The sequence below is a fragment of the Loxodonta africana genome, chromosome 7, assembly GCF_030014295.1.
Source record: "Loxodonta africana isolate mLoxAfr1 chromosome 7, mLoxAfr1.hap2, whole genome shotgun sequence".
Classification (NCBI taxonomy): Eukaryota; Metazoa; Chordata; class Mammalia; order Proboscidea; family Elephantidae; genus Loxodonta; species Loxodonta africana.
Window position 1 is genome coordinate 107,685,656 of NC_087348.1, and position 17,743 is coordinate 107,703,398.

General features: G+C 36.5%; 1 protein-coding gene across 1 annotated transcript in view; it reads right to left on the minus strand.

Moving 5' to 3' along the window:
- The window catches only part of NOX4 (NADPH oxidase 4), a 178,907-nt gene that overhangs the window by 117,212 nt on the left and 43,952 nt on the right, over positions 1 to 17,743 (minus strand). The window contains exons 4-7 of the mRNA XM_003418556.4: positions 16,260 to 16,357; positions 12,141 to 12,168; positions 4,612 to 4,684; positions 639 to 719 (exon numbers count right to left, since the gene is read on the minus strand). Of these exons, the coding sequence (XP_003418604.2) occupies positions 639 to 719; positions 4,612 to 4,684; positions 12,141 to 12,168; positions 16,260 to 16,357 (280 nt within the window). The remainder of the gene's footprint in view (positions 1 to 638; positions 720 to 4,611; positions 4,685 to 12,140; positions 12,169 to 16,259; positions 16,358 to 17,743) is intronic.

Here is a 17,743-nt window from a genome sequence, read left to right on the forward strand (position 1 = left end):
GACATAAGCGGTTTCTGAAAATAAAAATACTAAAATATCTCTTCTTGAAGGTCATCATTCTTACTTTAATTTAGAGGCTATCAGGATTTATTTATAAAAACCAAAACCAAACCCACTGCTGTCGAGTCCATTCTGACTCACAGCAACCCTATAGGACAGAGTAGAGCTGCCCCATAGGGTTTCCAAGGCTGTAATCTTTATGGAAGCAGACTGTCACAGCTTTCTCCCTCGCAGCAGCTGGTGGGTTTGAACTGTCGACCTTTTGGTTCGTAGCCGAGCACTTAAACCACTGTACCACCGTGGTTCCTTTGGATCTCTAGGGGGCTATAGAATTAATTATACGTCATCAATTTTAATTTACTTTAAATTATGTGTAGAATTAATTCTAGTCATCAATGTTAATATTCTTTTCTACCAGTTTCATTAAAACATGATATGTTAAAAACAGAATTATGCTTCTCTATAGAGTTCATTCAAAACCCATTTTTAGGCACACATGATCTTAATTTTGTTTCAGTTATTTTCCACGTTACTTACTAGTATATCTGAAACTATATTAGAGTAGCTCGATCTAAAATCTCAACTCAATCATACCCAGGAATAAGATATGGACTATTTTATGCATTCTTTAAACTTACCCTGAAACATGCAACATCAGCAGCATGTAGAAGACAAAGAAGAGATTATGAGTATACCAGAAGATGTCATAGTTAGAAACTCTGAAAAAACAAATAACAGTTTCAGTACTACTTTACATTTCATCTTGCTAAAAAGAGTGCACTATTTCAAACATATGCCTCAATTTAACAAACCTAAAAAAAGAGCTCATCTTAGATTTTACTCCATAATACCAAAGCATCAACATACCACACAAACAAAACTGACAAAAATTATAAATAACAAATTATCAGTTTGAAGGTTCTTTGTATTTCAAATAAAGATATGTAAAAAGAATTAAAATAAGAGGATGTTTATTTTAAAGTTATTATGATGTAAGGCTAAGAAGTGGCTGATAGCCTGCTAATTTACATTTTTATTGCTCTTTATCAATATTCTCAATTTTCAAGTGATATCTAAAACTAATGCTCCCATTCCAATATATATTTTGAGTGTAGTTCGAAGGGAAATCAAATGCAGAGCAATTCAAATAAATGCTTGTCAAAGCTTTTTCTTGTCCTGGACAGTGTTAAATACCTTGGAGTTATTGCCATGGGGGTGGATAAAGAATCTGAAAAGGAAGGACTATGAGAAGCACAATCAATGAAATGTTTGGGAGGAGAAAGATCAGCAATTATTTCATACGCTTGGGAGTAGGCAGATATTCATCATCAGCATCTTGGAAGTGGAGGGCAGGTATTTGTAGTCTTCCCAAGTGATTCTGATACAACCCCTAAAACCTTTCAGAACCTCTGATTTAATCAACAGCTAATTGTTTTTTTTTAAAAAATTCACAGTTGTTGCTATTTTTAGAAAAATCATTAACATCCTGATAATAATATATAAAAAATATATATATAAAATATATATATATATACAGTATATAAAATCTCCACTGAATTTCTTATCTCAAAAAGTGGTTGAAAGTACTTTGAAAAAGAGAAAAAATATATGTTGTTGTGTTTCTTCCTTTTACTTTCTTTAACCTTATTGCACATAGTTGATTCTTTATTGAATCTAAGTTCCCAGAAATGGAATAACTAGATCAAAGGACATACATCTGTAATGCTTTTAATCCATACAGCCAATTGCTCTCTACGAACATGTTTATCAATGAGAGATCCAAGTGTCTGTTTTCCCAAAGCCAGACCAAACTTGGTATTATCATGCTAACAAGTCATTCAATTTTGACTGGCTAAAGTGGTACCTCATTTTATAAGTTTCCACTATTTTTTTATTAGTGAGACTGAGCAATACTTCCTATGTGTATCACTTTAATCTCCTGCGTGATTTCTGTTCACAGTCACTATCCATTTTTAATTGGGTATTATTCTTAATTAATATGTAAACTATTTACATTTTAAGAATGCCAACCTGCAGTAGTTCCATGTGATTGGTAATAATTTCCCCAATAACGTGTTTATTATTTCTATGATGTATATCAATAGGCACAAGTTTTAGTTTTCATATTTTTAGGCAAACATTTCCTAAATGATCCCTTGCCCACCCTGAGGTCTGATAAATATTAACTTAAAGTTTCTTTTAAATTTTTAATGGTATGTATCTATCTTAGTCATCTAGTTAGGTTATAACAGAAATACCAAAAGTGTATGGCTTTAACACAAAGAAGTTTATTTTCTCACAGGGTTGTTTAAAGTTGACTAAAAGTTCAAATTTAGGGCGTCAACTCCAGGGGAAAGCTTTCTCCCTCTGTCAGCTCTGGAGGAAGGTCTTTCTTGTCAATCTTCCCCTGAACTAGGAGCTTCTCTGTGGAGGAACCCCAGGTCTAGAGGACGTGCCCTGCTCCCAGTGTTTTTTTCTTGGTGATATGAGGTCCCAGTCTCTCTGCTTGCTTCTCTTTCCTTTTATCTCTTAAGATAAAAGGCGGTGCAGGCCACACCCCAGGGAAACTTCCTTTACATTGTATCAGGAAGGTGATGTGAGTAAGGGTGGTGTTACAATCTCACCCTAACCCTGTTAACATAAAATTACAATCACAAAACGGAGGACAATCACACAAAACTAGGAATCATGGCCTAAACAAGTTGATTCACATATCTTTGGGGGGACATAATTCATGACAATACGTATCAACTTTTATAAGAAGCCCTGGTGGCAGACTGGATAAGTGCTCGGCTGCGAACCAAAAGTCACCTTTTACATTTAACTCTATAATTCATCTAGAATTTTATTCATTTAAGCTTTATCTTCCTCATAAGTTTGTAATGGCACCTTTACTGTTTTGTTTTTTGTTTTTAGAAATTAGAACTTCTATATATCTTCAATCTTGTAAACAAATCTGGCAGATGCCCTAATTTTTCTTCAAGAACTCCTAAAAATACAGAAGTTTGCCTAGGACTGTTTTACCCAATTAAAATAAAATATCTCCCACAAAATGCATAGAGATCTGCCTTTAAATAAGGCAGTTTTTCTATTCGTATAAAAAGTCTTAAAAATATGCTTACCACTTGACTCAGCTACTCTACATCTAGGAAAGTGTCCTTAGGAAATAATTGAAAAAGTTTGCAAAGACACGAGAATAGGATGTTTGCTTCAGTATTGAAATAATGGAAAACTGGAATCGACCTAAAATCTTGAAAAATAAAGGAATAGGAAAATAAAGTATATCTATTTGGGTATATGGTAATATGCTATGCAGTCAGTAAAGACAATGACAGAAAAATATTAAAGTGGAAGAAATGTTCCTAACATATTTAAATAGAAAGCAAATTAAAATACTTTGTATAACATGATCAAATTTTTGCAAAATACACAGATATATGGAGAAAGAGAGAAAGATCAGTAGCGAGAGAGGGAGAGAAAAAGTGTGGTTTGGAGGGGGAGCAGGAGGTGGGTAAAGAGTGAGCAGAGATAAGTAGGTTCAAGTCTATAAACATAAATGCCAAAAAGGTTACGATGAGATTATTCATGAGGCTTTGGCGTGTGCATGTGTGTATAGGCGTGTTTACCAGTGTAGGGACAGACTCATTTGAGTATATTATTGGGCAATTATTTTAAAAGCGTGTGTGAGAAACAGAGAGAGATTTTATATATATATGTACATATATATCTTCAAAGAATCTTCACTCTACTTGTTGAGATAAGAAATTTAGTGGAGATTTTATATATCTGTCTATATATATAGGTATATGTATTAGTGACGAAGGTATACATGTATATATGTATACATACGTACACAATCTCCAATGACTTTTTTTATCTCAACAAGTACAGTGGTTGGAGATTGTTTCAAAGACAGGAAGAAATATATGTTGTTGTGTTTTTTCATTTTACTTCCTTTAACCAAAAGACTTGATAAGAAATGGAAGACACTAAAATATTCTGAAAAAATCGCATGTGTCCATCAAAAAGGACATGTTAAAGTGCTCAGAACAATGTCTACCTGTAATTGCTCAAAATTTTTTGAAGTAGGAATAAACTTGAATGCATATACTTCCAATTATTTTACCAGAGTTCAACTTCTGAAATGTTTCCATAGCTTCTTTTAGAAGAGTAAGCTAAATTACAGCAAAACGAACTCACCTCAGGAAGTTAGTTAGAAGATAGTTTTAAATGGCATATTCCAAGGATTCTCAAAATCCCTGTGTCTGTGTTAAATTCAATCCCATGTCCCATAGAGGTACTCTGCCCTTCAGAGGGATAATCCTGAAGAACTCAAATTTCCTCAGTCATCACATTAAGTCTCCATATACAATTCCTTACCAGCCAAGAGGAGTTGACTAATGAAGAGATTTTTAAAAAACAGGAACTCATAAATAGAAATATTTGTACTTCAGTCTTTATTATTCAGAACATTCCACTAACCAAGTTATTGCATTGGCTAAGGAGTTTTTGGTTAATCAAGGCTGTTTCTACATGTGAAAATGAAGATAACCTGAAGAAAAATTTAATAATCTGACCAGTAAACATGGAAGTAATGACTCTGAAACTTACCGGATTGCATATGTAGAAGCTGTAATCATGAGGAATAGCACCAACACCATGCAAACCCCTGTCAGGCCAGGAACTATAAAAATGTACATAAATACACTTTAACTTAAATCATATGGAGGAAAGAGTACAAAGAATTATGACCTTGCACTCCAAAGTACTATGCTGCTCTGTGGGACGCCCAACTCAATCACTTATCTTCACGTATGTTTCTGCCTCAGAGATGACTTTTTGCTAATTGTCACAGTTTCAAAGCACTTAAGACAAAACAGGCTTTTTTGCTTCCTTTAACGGAAGAGCCCCCCCTTTTTTTTTTAATAATCTTAAATATGCCATTCAGATTGGTGAATATGTATAATAATTTTTACCTCCACAGGCACATGCTATACCACATGTCACTAATCAATGCAAAGGGAAGATTTAACATTCAACACTCTACAGTTTTGATTTTTTCCACCACAGTACTAAATCTCCCCTAACTACCTGCTTTTAATGGAATCACTATCTCTTTCAGTTTCAATTTCAAATAATTGCTTTTGGTCTTCACTACCAGCAATAATTTTAAAGAAAAAAATAAAATCTAAAGCCTTCTAAAAACTATAACTTCAAATATAGAATATAATGTATTTCAAGAAAAAAATACAATGCTGATATTTTTAGAACATTTGCAGACATATTTCCTCTTGGTATTGAAAACATGCTGAAATCATTTCTTCTAACACGGCATAACATTTGTTTACGGAAAAAAAGAAAGAAAACATGCAAGTGTGTTAGTTTTGGGAGTTAATGACAGGATAGATTGTTACAAATCCATTGTCAGTCCATATTGCCTGTTCAAAATGAATAGCTGATAGGCTACACCTAAAAAAGGTAAAAAGTCAGTTCTTATTACTTTATTACTACCAAATTAAATATCCTGTCTCTAAGTTACGTTACAATCATAAAAGTAACATCTAGACCAAAATGCCCAGGGGAGAAACTCCACCTTAAGTCAGGGCACACAGAAAAGCTACTGGAACAATTCTCTTTCAAAAAGTATAGACATTCCCCTACTTCTATTCTTGCCAAGGAACCACCTAAGAAACAGGACTGTCATAGATTGTGAGCCACTTAACAGAAGCAGACAAGCTGGGTACTATGTAAAACCAATACAGGTGTGCATCATTAAGATTCCAGAGACTCTAAAATCATTAGAAAATGACAAAATTAAAAATCACAGTATAGTAGGAACAAGTTTGTACTTATGGGCCTACATGGGAAATAAGGAGAGAACATCTTTGGATTCTTATACACTTTATTACCTTTCCTCCTCACTTCTGCCAATACAAAGACATAGTAGCCTAATAAAACTTTTGCTTTCCTGATGTGCCTCATTCAAATCATCTCTCCTCTATACTTCCTTCCCAGGTTCCTCTCTTTCCCAAAGTCTTTTCCATTTCCTCCAGGTCAGCGCTTACTTCTTAAAACCAAGAAAATCAAACCCATTGCTGTCGAGTCAATTCTGACTCATGGCAACCCCACGGGACAGAGCAGAACTGACCCACAGGGTTTCCAAGGAGTGGCTGGTGGATTCGAACTGCCGAACTTTTGGTTAGCAGCCAAGTTCTTAATCACTGCGTGACAGGGGTAAGAAAAAAAAGCAAACTAAAGAAGTTCACACTAAAGAATCAAAGAACAGAAAATGTACTACGTAAAAAGAATAGCGTCCCTGCAAAATGACCCGGCCATTTACCCAAGAGAAACACTGCATATGTTCACACAAAGACTTACTCAAGGATGTTCACAGTCAGTTAACTTTTAATAGACAAAAACTGTAAACAAATCTTCATCAACAGATGAATGGAGAAACAATTTATGTCCACAGCTGGAAAATTAATCAGCAATACACAAAACCATAAATTGATGACATATGCATCAACATAGATAAATCACAAAATTATTAGGCTAAGTGAAAAAGCTGTGTTGTTGTTAGTGACCATCAAGTTTATTCCAACTCATGGCAACTCCGTATGTGCAGAGTAAAACTGCCCCATATGGTTTTCAAGACTATGATCTTTCAGAAGCAGATCGCCAGGCCTGTCTTCCAAGGTGCCTCTGGGTAATTCAAACAGCCAACCTTTTGGCTAGTTGTGGAGTGCCTAACTATTCGTGCCACCATCCAAAAAAAAAAAAAAAAATTTTATCTTTTTTTTTTTTTTTAGTGTAAACTTCAGATTCAAACTATAGTAATAAACACTATATCAGAGGTTGCCTCAGAGGAGCAGAGGAATGAATGCATTACAAGGGGCACAAAAAAATTTGGGGGGTGATGGAAATATTTGTTATCTTGATTTTGATGATGGTGTCAAATGTGTACACATGTCAAAACTGAACAAACTGCATATCTTAAATATGTGTAGTTCAGTGTAGCTCAATTACAACTCAATACATCTGAACGAAAAAAAGAGGGGGAAAGTCAACCTCTCTGTCCTCAAGTCATGAAAAAAAAAAAAAAGACCTTTATTTGGCCAAATAACAAAATGATAGCATTTCAGATGGCTCCATAAGTATGAAATTTACAGTTGGAGAGGCCTTCTCAATAATTTTATTGGACCTTTATTAATGTTCTACTCTGTCTACATACGAGGTTTCCTATGTGGTTCTCAACATGCCAAGATTAGTTATGGAATGTCTGCAAATCGATTCATCTGAAAGACACTTGAATAAAATGAGTATGTTTAGCATAGGGCCGTAATTTTCAAAGTGTACTATTTGGAACATAAATTCCTTGAGATATTAATTTCTATTACTCAAAAATGTTTTATCCATTCCTTGGAGAGTGTTACAAGGCATATTAGTATAATAAAAGATTTGAGAAGTAGCAATGTCAAGAAATCCTTTTAAACTTAAACAAATTTCCCTCAAACTCGTTTGACTAGAGAACTTCCTTTAGAGCAGAATATGGAAAACATATTGGAGAGACTTTGAGGGGGCAAAATAGTTGACTTAGGTTATTTGAAGATGAAGTAGAAGCCCCGGAAAACCCAACCGAAGGTCAATATACCCTAGGATTATTTGTCCCTTAGGCAAATTCCTAATCTTGCTGAAACTCATCTCAAGACTGAGACCAGGGAGAATGAATTCAATGATATTAAATGTTCCTTCAGACTTACAAAGTTATTTCTTTTATCTAAAGAATTAGTTTTGCCTTTCTATCTCCCCAAAATATAAAAAGACTAGAGTTTAACATTTACAAAGTAAAAAATTTCAGATCAATAAAAAAGAAAAACGTATTACAATTAGTATGGTCAAAGAAAGAAATATTGGGCTATCTTGAGAAGTAATGAGTTCCTATCACTGGAAATAACCAAACAGGTAGGCTAACCTATTATTTGGATGTTAACAGAGATGATCTATGCATCAGATAGAAGAGTTAAAGAAATGGGTTTTATTCAGTCAATAAATATTTTCTGAGCATCTATAATGCACTGTCAAGTGCAAGAGATAAAATGAATGCTGCTCTAAAAGAAACACTGGTCCAGTAGAGGAGACAGAGATAGGCAATAGCGACATAGGATACTAAGTGTTAAAGGAGCGCTAAGTACATAAAAAGATACCCTACATAGCCTTGGGTGACAGCTAAGTCTCAATATATTAGCCTGTAAGATTCCTGGGGGAAACCCTGCTGGCATAGTGGTTAATAGCTATGGCTGCTAACCAAAAGGTTGGCAGTTCAAATCCACCAAGCACTCTTTGGAAACCCTATGGGGCTACTGTGTCCTATAGGATCACTGTGTGTCAGAATCAACTCAACGGCAAAACGTATTTTTTTAAGGTTCCTGGGTGGCACAAATGGTTTGCTCTTGGCTACTAACTGAAAGGTTGGCAGTTCAAACCCACTCAGCAGTGCCATGGAAGAAGGGCCTGATGATCTGTGCCCATGAAGATGACAGCCGAGAAAACCCTTTGGAGTAATTCTACTCTTTAACACATGAGGTCACTATGAGTCAGAATTGACTTGACAGCAACAGGGTTTTGTTAGTTTATTACCACACGTGGAGTCCCTGAGTGGTACAGACGGTTAATGTCCTCGGCTGATAAAAAAAAAAAAAACGATTAGAGGTTTGAGTCCACCCAGAGGTGCCTCAGCAAAAAGACCAGGTGATCTACTTCCCAAAAATCAACCACTGAAGGCCCTATGGAGCACAGCTCTACTGTGACACACACAGAGTCACCATGAGCCGGAGTCTACTCCATGGAAATTGTTTCTTTCTTTCTTTTTTTACTACACATATTCCAAAAGCTAGGAAGCACAGGTTGGAGAGCTTCAAGCTAGTCTAATCTCACTAGGCAAAATTACTTGCACAAGTCAAGTACATTGATTTGTCTCTGAACTCTTTAAGCCTTCCAAGTTAAAAAGTCTAACTGATACATATTTCCTTAGGAAAGATCATGCTTGTATGTTTATACTTATTACTTTTAACCATGCATATTAAATTAATTAGTTAGCAGTCTTTATAATGAATTAATGTACTGTACTGCCATTTCTACATGAACCTGACCATTTTCATCCATACTCAGATGTGGTCAGGAATATACCATCTTGCATTCATTATCTTATCTCTTCTAACATAATTGGAAACATAATTATATTTGATTATGAAAGTGTTTCTAAATGAAATTGATATTATACATTTTATTCTCACCATACAAGATAGTACCAAATTTGGAGATATGGAAGAAGAATTTTTATAAGAATATTTAGATAATTAGGTCTATTTCACTATTTTATAAATTTTAATTGGAATGTTTTTAACATCTCCTTTCCAGTGAGTCTACCTACCATATTTATGTCACTTGTACTACCACTGGCTTTATTTTCCATGTGACAATCTTATTTTCTCAGTTATAGGTTACAAACTGAAAATTTTTAAAGAGAGGAGATTCTATATGACATGAAACAAACTAAAATCCAAGAAAACCATATACTAATAAAAATATTTTCTGTCACTGAAAAAATTTAAAAGCATGCATGAATTCATTCATCCAAAACTTAATTTTTGCTAGGCACTGTAAAAACATTCAAAGATAACTGTGGAATAGATTTATTCAGAAATGCACCAGTAACACAAGCTAAATTAGGTCTATTTGTGGAAAACATTATCTCCCACACAATTACACTCCTTAGACCTGCTTTTCTCTCTCACCTGCTACTCTACAGTGAGGTCAACCAGATGCCCCAGGAGTTCCAAGCTCTTGTTTAGGGGTCATCCCTGGCCCCCATGTCTGAGCTGCACCTCCAGGAGAAGGGCCTGGCAAGTAGGTGGCCCCTGTGCTGGAGCACACTATTTCTTTTGTGGTAGTGTGTGAGATGGGCCACCAGAATGGTGCTGACATGCCTATTTGGTGAAAGTCAAATTGTTATTACTAACAGGAGACCCACAAAAAAAAAAAAAAATGCCTGAGGCCCTGCATGCCCTACAGAAGGAAGCCCTGCCCCATCCTGGAGAAGCCCACTTTCAAGTGGAAGGAGATAAATTAATCTAAAATGTATTTTTATAAGTAGCTTTAGGAACCTAGGACAAAGACAGAAGAGCTTATGCATGATGGGGCATGTCAGCTATCACTTAAAGGACGAACTGGTGTAGACCAGGCAAACAAAAGAGACTAGGCTATTGCAGGCAAAAGATATGTACTGGTGAGAAGTATGATGAGATAGATGTTCAGCAGTGGCAGAATGGTAGCTCCCAAAGTACATGGGAAGGTTGGTAAAAGACATTTCCGGGCCCCACTCTAGAGAATCTCTAGGATGGGGGTCAAGGAAATTTGAATTTTTAAGTATCTTCTCCACTTAGACCATTCAAAACCAAGTATGAGACCCTTGGGCAAGAACATAGGGTGATGGGCTTCATTCTAGGTGATAAGGATGGAGGTTAAGAGTCCACCTACTTATATAGAAGTATTAATTACACTAAGTATTTAAGTACACTATTTTTGTCACATAAGGTTTTTTTTAAAATATCTTTGTAAACTTCTCTAAACACTTTAAATGTTCCCAGTCTTCAAATAAACTTTGTACCATAAAAATAATACTAAAACAACATTCGTTTATTTCTCTTAAATTACTGCAATATAAACCAAAAAATACATTGATTTCATACATAAGGTTTTATTTTTCTGATTTTTCCTCCTCCTATTTCTCATCCAATTCTTAACTGCCCCAATTCTTAAGGCTTAAGTAAAAACATGTTTTCAGTGAGCAAAGCTGTAAGCAAACCTAAAATGTATTACTAAGGAGAACACTGAAATACTATACAAGTGACAAATACATGTCTATATGTGGAAACAAAATATATTTTGTAAATCTAAGTACACAGTCGTGACATGGAGGGAGAAAGCATCTGAATGTTTGCTGTTTTTCATCATAGAACTGATTCAAAAGAAAAACAATGTGCTTAACAAGGCAAAGCCTCAGTCCCATATCCAGTTCTGATCCTGAATAGGGTGTTACAGCCAATCACTTAGGACAGACCATCTCAGCTAGTCAATTATCCTAGTCCCTGCAATCTGTGCTAAATATCCTAAAATGTAGCTTTTTCCTTTCATCATTATACATGTGAGGTTGAGAGACGAAGAATGCTAGCAAGAATTGTACTAACATCAGGGCAAGATTTTGTTGCGTTCAACTGTGCTCTAACAAAATTAATAGTCTAGACTGAGATTTCATGGGCAACATGCTTAAGAAGGAAAAATAAATTGCAAATGAAAATGGAGACATGATTCGAGAAAAATAAGTTATTTTCATGACTATGTTTCTCCTCCCTTTTGCTTAAATGTAAAATTGCTATATCATATAGGTTTTTGATCACAAGAGGTCCTACTCAATTACTGAATAATAAAAACTACAGTGGTACCCAGAGTGCTTGGTGTTTCCTCTCATTATACATGTATTATCCTCCACAGTACTTGCCACAGCACTGATCACAAAACAGGTTCTCAACAAGCATATGGTGTTACACTGTTTTCATTGGAAGGACATATGAAAGGGAAATGTTTTTGCTCACTTTTACTCTCCATTCTTTCACACCCCAATTTTTGGCCTTGGCCTTCTGGTTTTTTTTCCAAAATTTTATTTATCTTACTGCTGCCATTGAGAACATACACAGCAAAACACATACCAATTGAACAGCCTCTACATGCACCACCCAGTGACATCAACCACATTCCTCAAACTGCACAACCATCTCCACCCCACCCTCCTGAGGTGCCCCTCCCCACCAACACAAACCCAGAGCCCTCAAGGTTCCTACCCAACTCCTGAGCTGCTGTTCTCCATCAGATCCCACACAGACCGTTCCCAAAGCAGGCCTCCCACCACCAGCCAAGTCAAACCACTGTTTTACTGCAACCTTATACCTGACCCCCTAATATTTGCTCAGATATGCAAATTTACGATTACATTTTAACACATATCTAATTGCTGTACCATTTGAAGATGCTTATTTTCAAAGATTTTCCTGAATGTTCAGAGAGAACAATAAATAACAACTTACCAGTTGTGAAGAGAAGCTTTCTAGGATCCTGAGAGAAGGAAAAAAAAAAAAAAATTAGACCGAAAAATAAAACACCAACGATGTAGAATTCTACAAGGGATCTATAGGGTCTAAGAGGCATGTATTGGCCCATTAACATACTGTCCTCCCAGTGGAAATGAGAGGTTTAAGTTTCAATTTTTTTTTTCCATAATACTAGAGAATGATTATAACAAGTACAAAATCCAACTCAGAGGAACCTATCCATCTGAGAAAGGCCGAGTGCTAGATGAGAGGTCAGAAGATCTCGGTTTTAATTCTAATGGCCACTTACAAGCTAGTGGCAGTGGCTTCAAGCCCACCTTCTGATCATTTTGAGACTTGGTATCTTTGGCTATCATGTGAAACCATTAATACATACACCGTGTACCATAATTTTCAAACTGAATTCATAAGGAGTCAAAACAGGAGGATCACACGTAGTGAAATCTGTAACAGAATGTGTACACTTTAAACTTGGTCCTAAAAAGACTAATTGAGAACTTACTCTGTTTCAAACACTGTAAAAAGTGGTGAGGGTACACAAATAGAGGACAGAGTTCCCACTACTCACAAATATAAAACAATATTATTAATATTGTAATATTAATTGTTATTGTAGTATTTCCTTTAAATTATATCTCTCACGTTTAAATGGATCAAAGTCAACTCCCTTTCTTCCTTCTGGAAAACACTGATCAATTCTTAATAGATTTTTGGATTCATTTTTTATCCTCACGGCAGATACTGCTGCACAATTTCTGAATTCCTTTCCTTATCTCTCCTTTGAATCTGAAGTCAGGCCAGGTTAAATACTGAGGAGGAAGTCATTTAGATGGTATGATTTCAGGGGCCATGAATAAAGGCCCCTTGTTCAAGAAGTTCCTCAGCTGGCTTAGCTTAAATGACATACCCCTGGTATTAAAAACATGGCTAAAGGGTGAGATGGAAAACCTAATATATAAAAAACTAGTATTAATATAATACAGGTTGAATGAAGTGACAATAGTAGAAATATGAATGAACAGCTTTGGAAACCCAGAAGATGGAACACTTAATATTGTCAAGGAAGGAAAATAGAACATGAGAGTCAGAGACTGTTTCATAAATGACAAGATGAGGTAAGTTTAGTTAGGCCAACAGAATGTGACACAAGCTGGAGGGTAGGTCATTTCAGACAAATGTAAAGCATAAAGCAAGAACAATAAGGTGCACAGCACAAATCTGTTTTTCCAAAGGCATTTCACATATATACAGAGAGCCCTGGTGGCACAACGGTTAAGCATTCGACTGCTAACCAAAAAGGTCAGTAGTCAAACCTATCAGCTATTCCACAGGAAAAAAGACCTGGAGATCTGCTCCGTAAACGTTACAGCCTAGGAGATCCTATGGGGCAGCTCTACTCTGTCATATAGGGTCGCTATGAGTTGGGATCGACTTAATGACATACAACACACACACACATAAATATATACATAAATACATATGTATTTTTTATTATATATTTGTTAGTTTATATAATTTTTTTCATCTTACCTAGCATATTGCCCTGTACCAGCTAGGTGCTTAGTAAATATTTATTGAAAGAAGAGCAGGATAAAGGAAAAAGAAAAGAAAAATAGGAAGGAAGAAAAGGGAAAATATAAGTTAATGAGTCGACATTCTTCCACCAAATTGGCAAAAATTAAAAAAAAAAAAGACGAGATAAGCAAACAGCCATTCTCATGGCCGAAGTATGTAAACTGTTAAAGCCTTTTTGGATGGTAATTTGGCAATGTCCACTGAAACTAAACTTTTGAACCAACGGTCTAATTTTATGAATTGGTCTTACAGGAATACTACTAGAAGCGTACAAAGAAATAAGTTTACTGAAGTGTGGTTTACAACAAAAATATAAAATCAACCTAGATGTCTGTAAATAATAATGAAGTTTAAAAAATTATGGCACATCCATATGAAAAGAATTATATACACATTAGAGAGATGGAGAGAGAGAATGAGCAGGCAAATATGCCAGAATAAATGGATACAGGCATACTGCAGAAACATATGCTTCATGAAGTACAGCTAAAAATATCTTCAAGAAAACATAAAATAATTAACTGTGACTATCTCTTTTTTTTTTTTTTTAGTGGATATCTCTGGAAGAGACGCTGCGGAAAGATTTCACTTGCGTTTGAGCTTGTATTACCCTTGAAATAAAACAATTTCAATAACTAGAAGTCCAAAAATATCTAAAAATTTTGGAGTACTAAGCAAAAGGTTGGTGGTTCTAACACATCAGCCACTCCACAGGAGAAGGATGTGGGACTCTGCTCCCATAAAGATTTAAAAAAAAAAAAAAAAACCAAACCCATTGCTGATGAGTCAATTCCAACTCATAGCAACCCCATAGGACAGGGTAGGACTGCCCCATAGAGTTTCCAAGGAGTGCCTGGTAGATTCAAACCGCCGACCTTTCTGGTTAGCTGCCGTACCACTTAACCATTACAACACCAGGGTTTCCTACATAAAGATTACAGCCTTGAAAACCCTATCTGGCAGTTCTACTCTGTCCCAGTTCTACTCTGGGTCACTATGAGTCAGAATCGACTTGATGGCACACAACATACACATACATATGTTTATGTGGGCAGCCCTGGTGGCGTAGCGGTTAAGAGCTTGGCTGTTAACCAGAAGGTCGGCAGTTCAAATCCACCAGCTGCTCCTTGGAAACCCTATGGGGCAGTTCTACTCTGTCCTATAGGGTTGCTATGAGTTGGAATCAACTCAACAGCAACAGACTTTAAGCAAAAGTATACTACATTCAAAGGATATAACTATTACAGTTATTAAAGTTTTAAAAACAAACAAGAAAAGCAAAGAAGGAAAAGAAAAGCAAAAAAGTAAACAGTATGACAGGAGCAAGAAACAAAAACCCCAAGATATATGAGCAGAGGGGGAAGGCAGTGAGAGACAGAGAGAGGTGGTAACACTAGATCAAAAATCCTTACATGTGAAGAGCTTCCATTGGCATGCTACGCAGCTGAACTTTTCAGTGGTTCTCCAATAGTCACCTGGTGAGCTTTTTAAAAGTATCAATGCCTATGCTCCACCAGAGACCAGTTAAATCACATGAGTGTTTTTAAAAATTACCAGCAGAAGTAAGGGCTGTATCAAAGGCTACTTGCTACTTCAGTTTCATGATTTGTTTCTGTTTGTTAATATTCTTTCCTTTGTTTTGTTTTGGGACACAGACCAAGCTCATGATCTCGACGGTATTAACCTAGATAACTCTGGTGACAGGTGGAGTAGGGAATGGAGTGGGTAAGATGGAGAGCTGTCTTACTTAGTTACCATCACACTGAGTCAGCAGAAGGGTCTTGGTCAAATAGGACACCACCCCGAGCAGTTTGGTTGCAGGTATAGCCTTGGTGTTGGGAAGCCAAGGCAGGCTGAGGACAGTATGAAAGCACCAAGCAACAGAGACCTATTGAGGTGTGTGCATATCCCATTCATCGGGCTCTGACCCAGCACCTGGCACATATAATTTCATTTGCTGGGTCACTTCTTATGGACAGAAGAGCCCCTGGTCACATGTTGCCTACTTTAGAATTCAGCTCAAGAGCACCTCTTTCAAAAATAAAAAATTATAGAATGAATCATGAAAACTCAACAATAATTTTTTTAAAGTCAAATAAATTGATTATCCAGGATCTACAAATAATCAGTCATCCTGCCTTCCTGCCCCTCTTCGTGCACGCACAGTATTTGGGGTGTTAAAGGATTTTCACCTTCTAATGACACTGTCCACATTCTCCGGTGAATGACAGAAATTAGACCAGAGTTTTGAGAGTCAAGAGGCAATCCTGAGTGGCACCCAGGTGAACACTGCAGAATATAAAAAGAGGATACTCTCCAAACTCCCATTTGCAGCAGGAAAAGACTATGAAATAGTAATTACCTATATTTTCTATTGAAAAGGAATAAAACTGAACTTGACAACTGCATTTTAAAAGCACTCGAAAGGAGCAGCAAGGTACAAATTTCCTGTGAAAACTGCAGACCCTCATTAGTCATCCTGTGACAAGTGAAAGGAAAACAGGAACACAGCCCACCCACCTCATCTCGGTATCTCGCTGCATTTAGTTCCACGAAATCCTCGCTGTAGTTCACTGAGAAGTTGAGGACATTCACCAGGTGGGCAGCCACATGGACGCCTACAGAATCACAAGAGGCACAAGTCATTGGGTTGTGCTCCATGGCAAGGAGTCAGCTCCTCTCCCCAGAAAAATACAGGGTCAAACTTTGACAGCTACATGAGCAGAGGAATACTAAAGAAAAGAGTAAAGCCTTAAGATACAAAAACATTTGAATATAGACAGTTTGGGTATTAGAGATCATGTAGAAGGGCCAAATTTTCAAAGGCTGGGATGAAATAACCCCAGCAAGTAAAGCCTAGGAAATATTTACACGCATACATTAAACACAGACACACACGTGTGTGTATAATATGTATGTATATGTATGTATGCACACATGCACGCTGCTCCTGGATATTTTAGATGCTCGACCTTTCACCTCTACCATAGCTCCGACTGTTCTACATACCTTGTGTATTTCACTATCATACCTAGAATATAGGCCACAGATTCAAATCATAATATTCTAAACCCAACAGCAAAAGTGTGGGTAACCCTTCGTGGAGAAAGACGTCAGGAAAATAATCATAACATTTAATAAATAATCTACCTTAAAGGAACTGCCATTCTCTCTGAATTCTTCTGAAAAATAACCTTGGATAACAGCAGTATGAGATATAACCTTAAGTGAAACATTCACCTTCTTTAAAAGGCCCTTTAGTTTAAAAAGAATTCAGGACCTCTAATTTTAGACAAAGGGAAGAAGTATGTCAGGCACTTTGTATGAACTGTCCCTAATCCAGAAGTCTCCGGGTGCTGCAAATGGTTAAAGCACTCAGTTGCTAATGAAAAGGTGGGAGGTTCAAGTCCGCTCAGAGGTGCCTCGAAAGAAAGGCCTGGAAATCAATTTCTGAAAAATCAGCAATTGAAAATCCTGTAGAGCACAGTTCTACTCTGACACACATGTGGTCACCATGAGTCGGAATCGACTGTATGACAACTGGTTTGATTTTGGTTTTTAACCCTAATCCATCTCTAATCTGGGCCTCATCTCGTCCTGGACCCTTACACTATCTCTACCCTGGAACTACACTGGAGTCATCATAATCCCATTCCTGAGCCTCTTTTCATTTCTTACCTTCAGAGGTGTGGACTACCAGTGAGTAGATACTTAGCAATAGCAGAGTGAAGATATATGCTTCACTCTACTTGGCAATCTTGAAAAAGCTAAAAGTTTAATGATATTTTTGTAATGGCTGCATCAAAACCTTGCTGAATCGAAATGGCTATACATAAATGACCAGTGAAAATGTCCTTAGTATCAAAGCAGGTATGTTGTATCAAATAGCAGCCAAGTCAAGATGGCAAGTACTATGCCACTAGGATAATTAAAACTGAGATTGTAAATTAGAATAGCTAATTCTAAGAACTTTATTTGTATTTTCTGGTTTTAGCCTTCCAACG